Raw genomic sequence first — 11762 nt, forward strand, 5'->3', positions numbered from 1 at the left:
TCTTCCAGCCTTGTTTTTTGCTAATTATTTTTGAGCTAGAGTGTCTCTTTTTGTGGGCACAATCCACTTATATTTGGCTTCCCATCATAGCTAGGGTAACAGGTGCATTCTACCACTTCCAAATCTCTCAAACTTTTCTGTCCAGCCAGGCTGTCTGTAATCACGATTCTCCCAATCTCAGCCTCCCAAGTAGCATGTATATCAAGTTTTGCTTCAGGACCAAAAGTCATATGGTAAAGAATGTTTAAGTGAATATTTAATTTGTTTTAGATAGTGCAAGGTAAATTAAAACTCTCTGCAGGACTCCTAGAAAATATATACTATAGGCTGGGAAGGTGGCTCAGTGGCAGAGCGCTTGCCTTGCATGCCTGAGGCCCTGGGTTCGATTCCTCAGCACCACATAAGCAAAAACAAAAAAGCCGGAAGTGGCACTGTGGCTCAAGTGGTAGAGCGCTACCTTGAGCTGAAGAGCTGAGGAACGGCGCCCAGGCCCAGAGTTCAAGCCCCACGACCGGACCCCCCCCCCAAAAAAAACAAAAGAAAAAGAAAATGTATACTGTAAAAACTGTACAAATCATAAAACAAAGCCACAGTGCAACCAAACCAGGACCATATTTTTCTACAAAAGTAATTCTAATTGTGTTTTTCAGCATTTTTTAAATGATGAATGAGAAGTGCCATATAATTTGCTCTGAGCAAATTTCACATGAGAAGTATGTTTTAGTCCCTTAAAAATGAGGTCAATTTCTAATTTAAAAAACTGTAATTTTTTTATAACTTTCCTTAGATCGTGGACAAGAAAGAGAATCCATTCAGTGCCTCCTCAGCCTGGCTGAGCGACTCCTATGTGTCTCTGGGAATCCTGGGATTTTTCCTGTTTGTTCTCTTGGGCATCACTTCCTTGCCATCAGTTAGCAACACAGTCAACTGGAGGGAGTTCCGATTCGTCCAGGTGAGAACTTCGTCATTGAAACTTCTTTATACTGCAAAATGAACATAACGTTGCAACCATTCTCATTTTTTTCTCTCCTATCATGTTTATGTTTCATTTTGCTCCAACACTTCTCCAACTCTCTCATTTAAAACTCATATTAATGTTTGACAAGAAATGTACTCATTGCCTTACTCATGTAACTGTAACCCCTCTGTACAGCATCTTTACAATAATATAAAATTTTTTAAACACTCACGTTAGAAAACATCTATCTAAGGTACAAGCTGGCAAGTTCCATGTAGTTCGGTTTTCAAATGAGGACACCTTGCCAGTATTACTGAATGCTCCCAGTGCCACAGCTCAGACAACTGAAAAGCACCAATAGTTAGGAAAGTAGGCATGGCAATGGACTAGGTAGAAAGTGAAAAGAAATCTAAAGACAAATTTGTACCTTCAGAAAGTGAACCAGACAATAGGAACATATTGATAGGAAAAGGCAGATACTGCAATGAAATTTAAAACCATCCAAGTAAGATTTGATAGAATCATTCTAGAGATTCTTGGTCTGTAAGAAGCAAATTGGTTTTTTGTTTTTTGTATATCAGCCACTCACACACTGCATTCACAGCAATTAATGACTACTCCTGGAGACAAATTGTCCTCAAAATATGGCCCCAGAACCAGTAGCAGCAGCACAAAGATAAATACATAAAGCACCAAACCACACCTAGACCCACTGAATCAGACACCCTGAAGACATGGTCCAGAGAGTTACCAGGTCTCTAGATGAGTCAAATGCTTGCTCATTGTGAACCATTGTTAAGACCATTAGTAGTGGACATTGGAATGGATTATCAAGTCTTACAATTCCTCCCAGAGATCAGATTACAGCCCAAAGCTTTTTATGATAACACCTTTAGTCAAAGTAAGACAGGGAAAAAAAAAACCCTGAGTTTTAGAATTTGAGCAATAAAAGATGATAGGTAAGAGAGTTTTACCACTGGAGACTAAGGCAAGGGGCATTATTATCATTCTAAGAAAACTTTTCCACTCATCCAGGTTAAGGATAACTACCAACTCATTTGTCACCATCATTGATTTTTTTTAGTGAAAAAAATAGTATCTTGAAGAAAGATTAATACATTTTACTCCCCATGGCAGCATCGTAAATATTATAGGTTTCAAACTTTGTGGTTGTTCACAAATACACTTTATTGGCTTGAAATTTAAGATATAAGTAATGTTAATGTACCTATTTTTTTCTTTCTTGTTTATAGTCCAAACTGGGTTATTTGACCCTGATCTTATGCACAGCCCATACTCTGGTGTATGGCGGGAAGAGATTCCTGAGCCCTTCAAGTCTGAGATGGGGTCTTCCTTCAGCCTACGTGTTAGCTCTCATCATCCCTTGCACAGTGCTGGTTATCAAGTTTATACTCATCATGCCATGCATAGATAAGACCCTTACTCGGATCCGCCAAGGCTGGGAAAGAAACTACAAATACTCAAAATCAGCACTGAATGGAAGATCCGACATTTAAAGCAAAGTTGAGCTTTTTCCCTCACCATGCTCTGAGGTGTTAGGAAATGTTGCCTGATGTGGAGAACCTGATGTGTTGAGAAGCAACACTTACTTTATTTCAGGTTTGTGATGAATCAGACCAGGTCTGGAGGCATGAAGCCGAGATTGAGATTAGCATAGTGGTTCCACATTAAGAAGTTTCTTGAGTGTCTGAGTGTCGGCAGCATGAACAATGTTAGATCTTACAAACTCCAGAAGAAGAAAAAAAAGTGTATCTCCCTTCTATACGTCCAAGGCAGAGATAAGTGAAAGAGAAAACAGTGATGAAGGTTTTGCTATAGGCGTGTGTCTGAAGAAGCAGCCTAAATGAAGCACAAAGAATGTAATTTGTTTCTATCTTTCTTTTCCAAAAATAACAGTGATCATAAATATTGCCATAGTGATTTTATTCTACTTTGTTTGTTAACAGATTTGGTGGTGGTGGTGGTGGTGGGATGTTTCTCTTGCTTGCTTGCTTCTTCTAAAGCTCAAACGCAAACCCAGGGCTTCATGCATGGTAGGCAAACGATCACTGAACTATATCCCCCCTCACCCCATATCCCCTATGAATCAGACTATTTTATGACACAACAAAATGATCACCATCCAATCGGAAGCAGCCATGCCTTGAGTATACACAAAACTGCAGTTGTAGTAAGTCTTCCTCTACAAAAAGTAGGTAGAGGAAAAATTGAAAAAGAATAGAAATATATTCATTTGGATTTTTTAATGTGTAAGCAAAGAAGGGTTAATAGATGCTCTTGCACATAAAAAAACTCGCAAGCTAGAATTTTAGTTAAGAAATAAATACTATAAAGTTTCATTATATTATGTCTAGCATCATGAGGATATTATGGTAGATTTTATAAATTATATATATATTCTGAATATCGCTCAATATTGGTCATTTATGAATTTTAATTTCTAGTCTGTTATAATTTTTAAGCAGTCAAATTAGATGAATTATGTGGTGTGAATTTGAACAGTGCAGAGATGAGCAAGAACTGTGGGAGATCAGAGATGTGAGAGCAGTAGATCCACTTTGTTTTCCAATTCTTGGTGGAATGTAAATGGATTTAACGATTTGCTGAAGGTCCCTTTCCAAGGTGACCTTCAACAGGATTAGCCATCCTAGCACAACCTTGGAGCTAAAAGGAGACTGAAGCACAGTCTTCCCACATATCACTGAAATAACTAAAAAGCATTGGATCTGACATTTTTCTGCCTAATCTACAAAGGCCATTTATAGTTTCTTATTTTCTCTTTTTTTTTTTTTTTTACTTTTGGTATCACATATTACATATGACATTATACCAAGTGATTAAAATATGTGAGAACATCACCCACAATCCACCTTATTTTTCTATACAACTTTTTGAAGATAGCTATATCCATATAGTTCTATTCTATTTAACTTCTCTTTTAGTCTTTATTTATTGAAAGCTTTACACTCTAACTTATACATGATATACACATGTATTTAATGGCTGCATAACATTACATCAAATCAGCATTTAACTTCTGCCTTAATTGAACATGTAGGAAATAGCCATTTTTTTACTAAAACAAATATACTATCTTTGTACTAATAAATTTTTTATATATGCGATTTACTGTGTTCGGTCAACTAATTCTAGAGTGGCCTCATCGATACCATTTTTATTGGATGAGGGTATTTGTTTCATCATAGATTTGAAGTTCTATTATTTTTTAAAAAATAACTGCATAAGTGCACAGAATATACGGTCCTCTAATGTATCTTTGATCAGCTCAAGCAAGTCTGCAAGAAGCTGGAAGACTTGGAATACTAAGAGATATGAGATTGACCCAGGAGCATCAGTGGTGAAGAGAGAAAAATGTCATTGCTTATTCTTGTTATGTGAAACAGCTCAATGTTGCCTAACTGGCTAGAGAGTTGTTTGATTAAAGCTTCTCTACCCTCAAGGCTAGACTAAAGAGGGCTTTAGGATTAATCACACTTCCTTGTCAGTAATAGTTTGATCCATCACTAAAAAAATAAGAAAAACCACATCTAGATAAAGCACTTGCCTAAAGTAAAAATGAACTCTACTTTTTAAAAAGCTCTAGTGTTTGGGGCATAACAGCTACATTAACAGACATGACCTTTGTCCCCAAGCCATAGTGGCTGGCCACAGAAAACCAGCATTGTCCAATCCCTCTCAACCTCATCCCTCCATCTGCCCCAAATTCATGAACCCAAATTAACCACCTTAATAAAGCTGATTCCTTCAGCTAACTTAGACAGTGGACACAACGGGTTTACAGCCAATGTGATAGGTGCTTGCATAAACTCCTCCTTTTAACAGATGCAGACTTTTTGACATTAATAAGAGACTGCTTTCCTTGACTGCTGCTCTATTTCCTGTATCCTGAAAATTTTCTACTAAGTTCATAGACCATTTATTTTTGTATCCTTTCCCCATGTTAAGGGATAACAGCTATGGTAAATGTACACTCATTAAATGTTACTTTTGAAATATTTTTTAGCTTTGTTAATTCTGGTCTTGACTCATCAGCTTTCCAAAGAAATTGACTGAAAGGTTTTGAATCACAGTAAATCCAACTTTAGGGACTAAAAACAGCACTCTCCAAGAATCAAGGGAAAAAAACTAAAAATTAAAAATGAGATGCAATATGTGTGTTTGAAGCAACTACATGAATTTATAGCTTTGTGCAATATAGGCTTGAGCTCAGATATATGGTGCCTTGGAATGTGCTGTGGATGTTTCAGTATTACCCTCAGAGAGAGGGATCCACTGGCTAAATAGAGGGAAAAGACTATCCCACCTTTGGCTTCTGTAAGAATTAGAAAAAGATGCTTTCCTTCTGCAGGCACATCCACTAGAACAGGGCTAATAGCCGTCAAGTGGATGTCAGGTTGCATTGAGACTGTGTGACCTGTTATTAAATTCCCTGTTCAACTAGACAGCCACAGCCTTAATGGGTGATATCATTCTTTCAAAAACAAAACTATAAAAGAAAGAAACAGTATTTTCTTTTCAGCAACTAACTAGGAGGAAATCAAAAAGTCTACTCAAAACTACTTCGATTAGAAAGACACTCAAGAGCCCTTCCTACATTTATTGTTTGGGGATCACAATGGAACTATGATGATGAGCATGTACGATGCAGAACTCCTCACAAAGTTAGGGTGCCTGGCAGTCAAAGTGTTCCACAGAGTGATCACAGTTTTCCTTCTCTCTTACCATGACCCACACCCCACCAGCACATAACCAATGCAGGTGCACATGCACATACACACGAGCATCCATGCGTACACACACACACACACACACACACACACACACACACACACACCGGAAGAGCCCACAAACATCCTTACAGGATCCCAACTCCCATTTTCTATAATAAAGATTACAGTCTAGAAAAACCTTCCACTCCTCTAAAACTTTGTTTAGTAGAATTTAGCTGAAAAGAATTGTTACTCTTATATGATGTTTCCTCCAGCTCAAGGCAAAACCCAAGCCTTGTTGAGATTGGTTTGGGAAGAGGGAAGGAGAGGAGGGAGAAGGATAGAGGAGTAAGTCTAATCAAGCTATACTGTATGCATATATGGGTGTGTCAGAATGAAATTCCCTTGTACAACAAACAAAGAAATAAACAGAAAAAGCTTGTGTTGCCAAGTAAGACTCAAATGAGGAAGGAAAAGAATCAAGGGTAAAGGTACCAAGGCAAGAGAAAAAGGAAATGTGGAGGGGCGAAGGAAGATACCCTAGCCCTAGCCCAGCCAACACAAAAAGCACCTAGTCCTTACCTCTCCCTGCTGCAGTATGATTTCAGAAGGGTTTTGAAGATGTTTTCTACATAGTATAATGGGTATATCCTGTGCTAACATGGTATGTTAGCATATTCCATGTACAAAAGAGCTCTTTATTGCTATTGCTACATGGTTAGAGAAAGAAACTGAGTCTTAAATACGTAGCACCAGGGCTCAGTTCATACAGCTAGTAGGAAGCTGAGCTGGGGTTTGAATCCAACCACTCTGACTCTAGGCCGTCTTCTCTCAACACCATCAGACATTCTCAAATTTCCTTTACAATCCAAAACTTGGGGTACATAAAGCAAACTATTGACAAAGCCTGAAACATTTTTAAAAACACAAAGCTGTTTGCATTTTAAATACATCTTGATTACCTTGTCCAAACATAACAACGGTTTGTTTAAGCTGATTTCAATACAGCCTACAAGGTTATTCAAGGTAATGTGGAACCTGCAGGTCCTACATTGGGTTCAACACCACTGCCACTATCATTTCACTCTTCTGACTCTGATTTGGCCACAAGTCATCTTGAACCCTAAAGAGAGTCTTGCCCGGTGGACGGACAGGTACAGGTGAGAAGCATCTAACTTCTCTCCCTGAGAACAATGTTTCCTTTTGCTTGGCTTATGCCTTTGTGCTTTGTGTGCTGAAGGCGCCTATTTGTTCTTGAGATTTAGTGACTCATGCAGAAAATTTCATAAAAACCATTCGACTGGAACTTGCAGTACAACACCACCTATCAGGATGTGACCAACTAGAATCAAGCTCTTCCCTGTGATTTTTAGAGGCTGAAGTTTTTTTTTTTTTTTGGTCGGTTGTGGGGCTTGAACTCTGGGCCTGGGCGCTGTCCCTCAGCTCTTCAGCTCAAGGCGAGTGCTCTACCACTTGAGCTACAGCGCCACTTCCAGTTTTCTGGTGGTTTATTGGAGATAGGAGTCTCACAGTCTCGCCTGCCTGGGCTGGCTTTGAACCACGATCCTCAGATCTCAGCCTCCTGAGTAGCTAGGATTACAGGCGTGAGCCACCAGCGCCCGGCAAGGCTGAAGTTTTTTTAAGCAGCATAACCAGAGAGCGGTCCTGTCCTCATTTCATTAGAGCCGAATAGCAGAATCTGTAAAGATGCGAGCCACCAACACAGCTATCGTCCAGTCTCTCATACCCAGCCTTCTTACCGTACAGGCTTTTAATAACAGAGCATTGACCTCTACCGGGAGGAAGTCTTTTGGTCAGTTTTAACCACTGGGAGCAATTAGGAAGTTCTTACTTGCATATAATCAAAATGTTTTCTAATTGCACTTCTATTCATTCTCTATAGTGTTATTGCTTAAAGAGAAAAGTACCAATATTATTTTTCCAGCTCATCACAGATCACTGTGTGTATAGATAAAATACAAAAATCTCACACTTGAATATGGTAGCAACATCAAACTTTCATAAAACTTTGGCAGCAAGTACTTCACAAAACAGCGCCATCTGCAGGCCAGATGTTGAATAGCATCCGGAGATGAATGAAACCACCTAGTTTGATTTAGTTCCTTCAGAAACTGATCCTGCCGCAAGGATTCTGGGGCAAATACTTTATCCTAGAAGTGAAATCACTAAATACCGGGAAAGCAAAGTACACAGATGAGCAAAGGAACGAATGTGAATTTTTAAGTTCTGTTCTGGTGGGAAACTCTGAAAGACAGCGTCAAATGTAACTCAGAGTTATCCCCATTAACAGGAAAGAAAACTGGTTTTCATCCATCAAACCTGTCATGGAGTGAGAGAAGATACCAAGCATGAACTTTCCGGCACTTGTGAATTCCCCCACATCCTCACATCCTATAGCACTTTGGCCAGGAAGAAGGGCCCACAGGTAAACTGTCACAGGTCTTGATTCACAAGAGCCGCTTGCAGAGATGAATTTCAAGAGGGAATTGCTGAGACATTGGCTTGATCCATTGGGAAATCGCAAAGGCTGTGAACAGAAACTCATAGGAGAAATATGTGAAAACTTTTTCACAATGAAATGTATGAAAAGCAACACTTATTGAAAGGCCACTTCCTACATAACAAATGGGCAAGAATCCAACAGATTGAACACCCACTGGGTGGCGAGGCTATGGAAATACTTGTTCTCTGGCACTGATCTTGCAATGCAGGACCACCCTTGCAGAAAACAATTAGGCAATATCTTTCTAAATTAAAAATGCACATTAAGCTTAACCCAGGAGTCCTAGTCTTGAGAAATTATACCGCAGATAAGTTCATAATCATCTGTAATGACAAACAGATATTGTTATTCATATTACTGTTTTTGCTGAGTGAGGGCATTGTAAAAGCAGAATATGAGCAATATCTTAAGCATGTATCTGTAAGACGACTTCAGCAAACTCTTATGCTTTCAGGGGATGGAAGAGCATGCAACTATTCTAAACAAACAAGGTGCTGTGTTCTACAAACAGAAGCATTTCGAACTGCATGTGATAAAGAAAAATAAAGACATGAATAAGTGCAAATAGGTAGGTTAGGATAATATGTTATCTATAAAAAAGAAACAGCATATACAAAATGGTTTATTTTACATATCTGTGTTTGCTTTTAATTGTCCGAAGGAACATTAGAAGGATCCAAAAGAGTCATCACTAAGCACGATGGAGAAGAGAAGAGTATGACTAGAAATAGAAGCACTGTTCACCTTTTCGTGTCATCTTGATTCTAGAGTTACATACTTGGTTGTTTTGCAAATGGTTAAAATACGTTTAATTAAAAAAGTCATTAATTGCCTATCCTATCTAAACTTTCCAGCTGGCTTAACCTTGTTCATTCTAAACCATTCCAGTTTATCCAGGACTTTCTCTCATATAATAATTTCCAAATCTTTTTTATCACACTGGCCCCTCTTCTTCCCTTGTGCCTCCTAAAAGTATGTCAATGTGTTGTTTGTTTGTTTGTTTTTTCAAATGCAGTTCCTGAACCACAGGCAGAATTCCAGCTAAGGTCTATCGAAGTGAGAGCACAGCAGAACTGCTTGTTCCCTTATGCTAGATGTTGGTGTCCATACGTATGATGTGAGAATTCACAGGGCATTTTGCTTTGTGTTTGGCAGTTACATTTTATCAGGATCACATCAATTGATATAACGATATTTTTTACAAATGTATTAAATCTGTCCCACCCACCCAATCAGTCTCTTTCTCCACCATGCACCCTGCAATGTGTGATAGCATATTTTCCCACTTACATGCGAAGCAAAAACCAATAATCACTCTGTACTATCTCTGTAATAATTCCATAAATCTAAAGATGTTCAAAGATCAAAGACCTATTAAAAAATAACCAAGCACAGTACCTTTATTACATTTTATCTTATGGAAATTAATCAATAATGTAGTGTCTATCCTAGAAAGTTGTTTAAATTAATAATCCCATTTCCAAACTATGAGCAGGCTATAGATTTCCTATGGTTTCCACATTTTATGTGAAGGTATGTTGGTCCTGGGGCTTGAACTCAGGGCCTAGGTGCTGCCCTGAGCTATTTTGCTCAAAGTTAGCTATAGCTCTACTTCTGGCATTTTGGTGGTTAATTGGAGATAAGAGTTTTACACAATGTCTTGCCCAGACTAGCTTCAAAACCCTGATCCTTAGAGTTCAGCCTTCCAAGTAGCTAGAATAACAGGTATGAGCTGCCGGTTTATCTTTAGATTTTGATACCAAGTATAGAAACATTTAATCCATAACTTCCATCCTCAGCTGCAATATTTCATAGGCTAGATGAAGCCTATAAACTCATTTCACAGATGTGAAAACCAAAGCCCACGGGGGTGAAGCAATTTCTGTAAGGTCACACAGCTACAGATGACTTGATTTCCAGACTTAGGTATCTTTGGGTCCTTTTGGAAGCAGGCCATTCTGTTGAAAACAAACTGGTTGTACATCAAAATCAAAAGGGGCAAAAGGTCAGATGGATCAGAGGCAGATACACACACACACACACACACACACACACACACACACACACACACACACATTCACGTACTGATTCTGCTATTTTCAGTCAGTAATGAGTGCTTTACCTCTAACAAAATAACAAGGTTAAAAGACCAGCATTGCCAAGGTTATATTTAGGCTGTGATTTATGTGAGTGCTACATAGTAATAAAACATGCATGTATCCATTTTCTATATTCTCAGATTTTTAAAAAAATTTAAATTCTTAGTAGACATTTTAAGAATACTTGACTGCAAAAATTATTTCATCCCTGTTGGAATTCTTTTCCCATAGGACAGACTTTGTCAAACGATATAAATACAGCCAAATAAATACAATAAAATACTTTTTTAAATAAAACTGGCTGAACGTAGCAAGCAGGCTGCACTAGCATTCACAAGGAAGGTGAGCTACTCAGATGTCCTTTAAGACAACCTGCCCAGAGGGAGCCTGACTGGTTGACAGCCTTTGGCTGCCATACTTTGGAATGCAACAAGTCATTCACAGGAGCCACATGGTCCCTGGGCTGCCCCGGCCAATGACCATTCATGAGAGCTACCAAGCCAGCCCGTCTCCTGAAAGTTTCTGCTAGTGAGTAACATTTGCTTCGGTATTTCCCAAAGCCCAGATGACAGTTTTTCACAACTGCATTATGATCTGAACTTCTGCCCACCTGATTATTTTTTAATCATTTCATTTTCTGTAAGTGTAAAATCTGTATGGTAATACAAAGGCTTCTGCCTCCTTTACCCTTCAAGACGCTTCCTCCAATACATCTTTCTCCCTGGACTGGGACCTGTGGCCTGGTCATAGAGTATGTGCTCAACATAATTAACACCCAGAGTTCAGTTCCTCACACTAAAAATAAAAGCAAAACAAACTAATAGAGAAAAAAAGCACCCTTTTCTTATATGGCTATTGCTGTCTCCTTCTTGGAATACTTTAGTGACAAAAGTTTGATGTCATGGCAGAACACTGAAAAATAAATTGTTTTTATCAAGAATATGTGGTGGCAGCGCTGGGAAGGTGGCTCAGTGGTAGAGTGCTTGCCTTGCATGCATGAGGCCCTAGGTTCGATTCCTCAGCACCACATAAGCCGAAGAAAAAAAAAGCCGGAAGTGGCACTGTGGCTCATGTGGTAGAGCGCTAGCCTTGAGCTGAAGAGCTGAGGGACAGCACCCAGGCCCAGAATTCAGGCCCTCTACCAGATCCAAAAAAAAAAAAAAAAGAATATGTGGTGGCAATAATAGCATTTATGAAATCCTTTACCCAAGTACACATCTCAGTAGTTAGTTTCGCTAATTGCTGTGCACTAAGATGTTAGGTAAGAATAAGCAAAATGGCACATGGACAAAATTGGTTAGAAAAGGATTCTTTTTTTCCCCCCCAAGTTCTAATTCTCTGCTCATAAAAGAGAAGACAACATTCCCTGCAAAGGCCTGGAAATATAAAATGTCCTTAAAAACACAAATGCAAATTTTAAAAAACACACG

The 11762-nt window shown here is 38.8% G+C and overlaps 1 protein-coding gene and 1 long non-coding RNA gene across 4 annotated transcripts in view; one reads left to right on the forward strand and one right to left on the reverse strand.

The window, feature by feature from the left end:
* The window catches only part of Steap4 (STEAP4 metalloreductase), a 27737-nt gene extending 24233 nt beyond the window's left edge, over positions 1 to 3504 (forward strand). For all 3 annotated transcript variants that reach the window (XM_042684569.1, XM_042684571.1, XM_042684570.1), the window contains 2 exons: positions 788 to 952; positions 2212 to 3504. In XM_042684569.1, coding sequence (XP_042540503.1) covers positions 788 to 952; positions 2212 to 2475 — 429 coding nt within the window. In that variant the 3' untranslated portion in view covers positions 2476 to 3504. The remainder of the gene's footprint in view (positions 1 to 787; positions 953 to 2211) is intronic.
* The window catches only part of LOC122111828, a 6131-nt gene extending 1815 nt beyond the window's left edge, over positions 1 to 4316 (reverse strand). Inside the window, exons 1-2 of the long non-coding RNA XR_006148051.1 lie at positions 4231 to 4316; positions 2009 to 2011 (exon numbers count right to left, since the gene is read on the reverse strand). This is a non-coding gene — a long non-coding RNA (uncharacterized LOC122111828). The remainder of the gene's footprint in view (positions 1 to 2008; positions 2012 to 4230) is intronic.
* Between the last annotated feature and the right edge of the window lie 7446 nt (positions 4317 to 11762).

Source organism: Dipodomys spectabilis, unplaced genomic scaffold (assembly GCF_019054845.1).
Source record: "Dipodomys spectabilis isolate Male_0828 unplaced genomic scaffold, ASM1905484v1 ptg000089l, whole genome shotgun sequence".
Classification (NCBI taxonomy): domain Eukaryota; kingdom Metazoa; phylum Chordata; class Mammalia; order Rodentia; family Heteromyidae; genus Dipodomys; species Dipodomys spectabilis.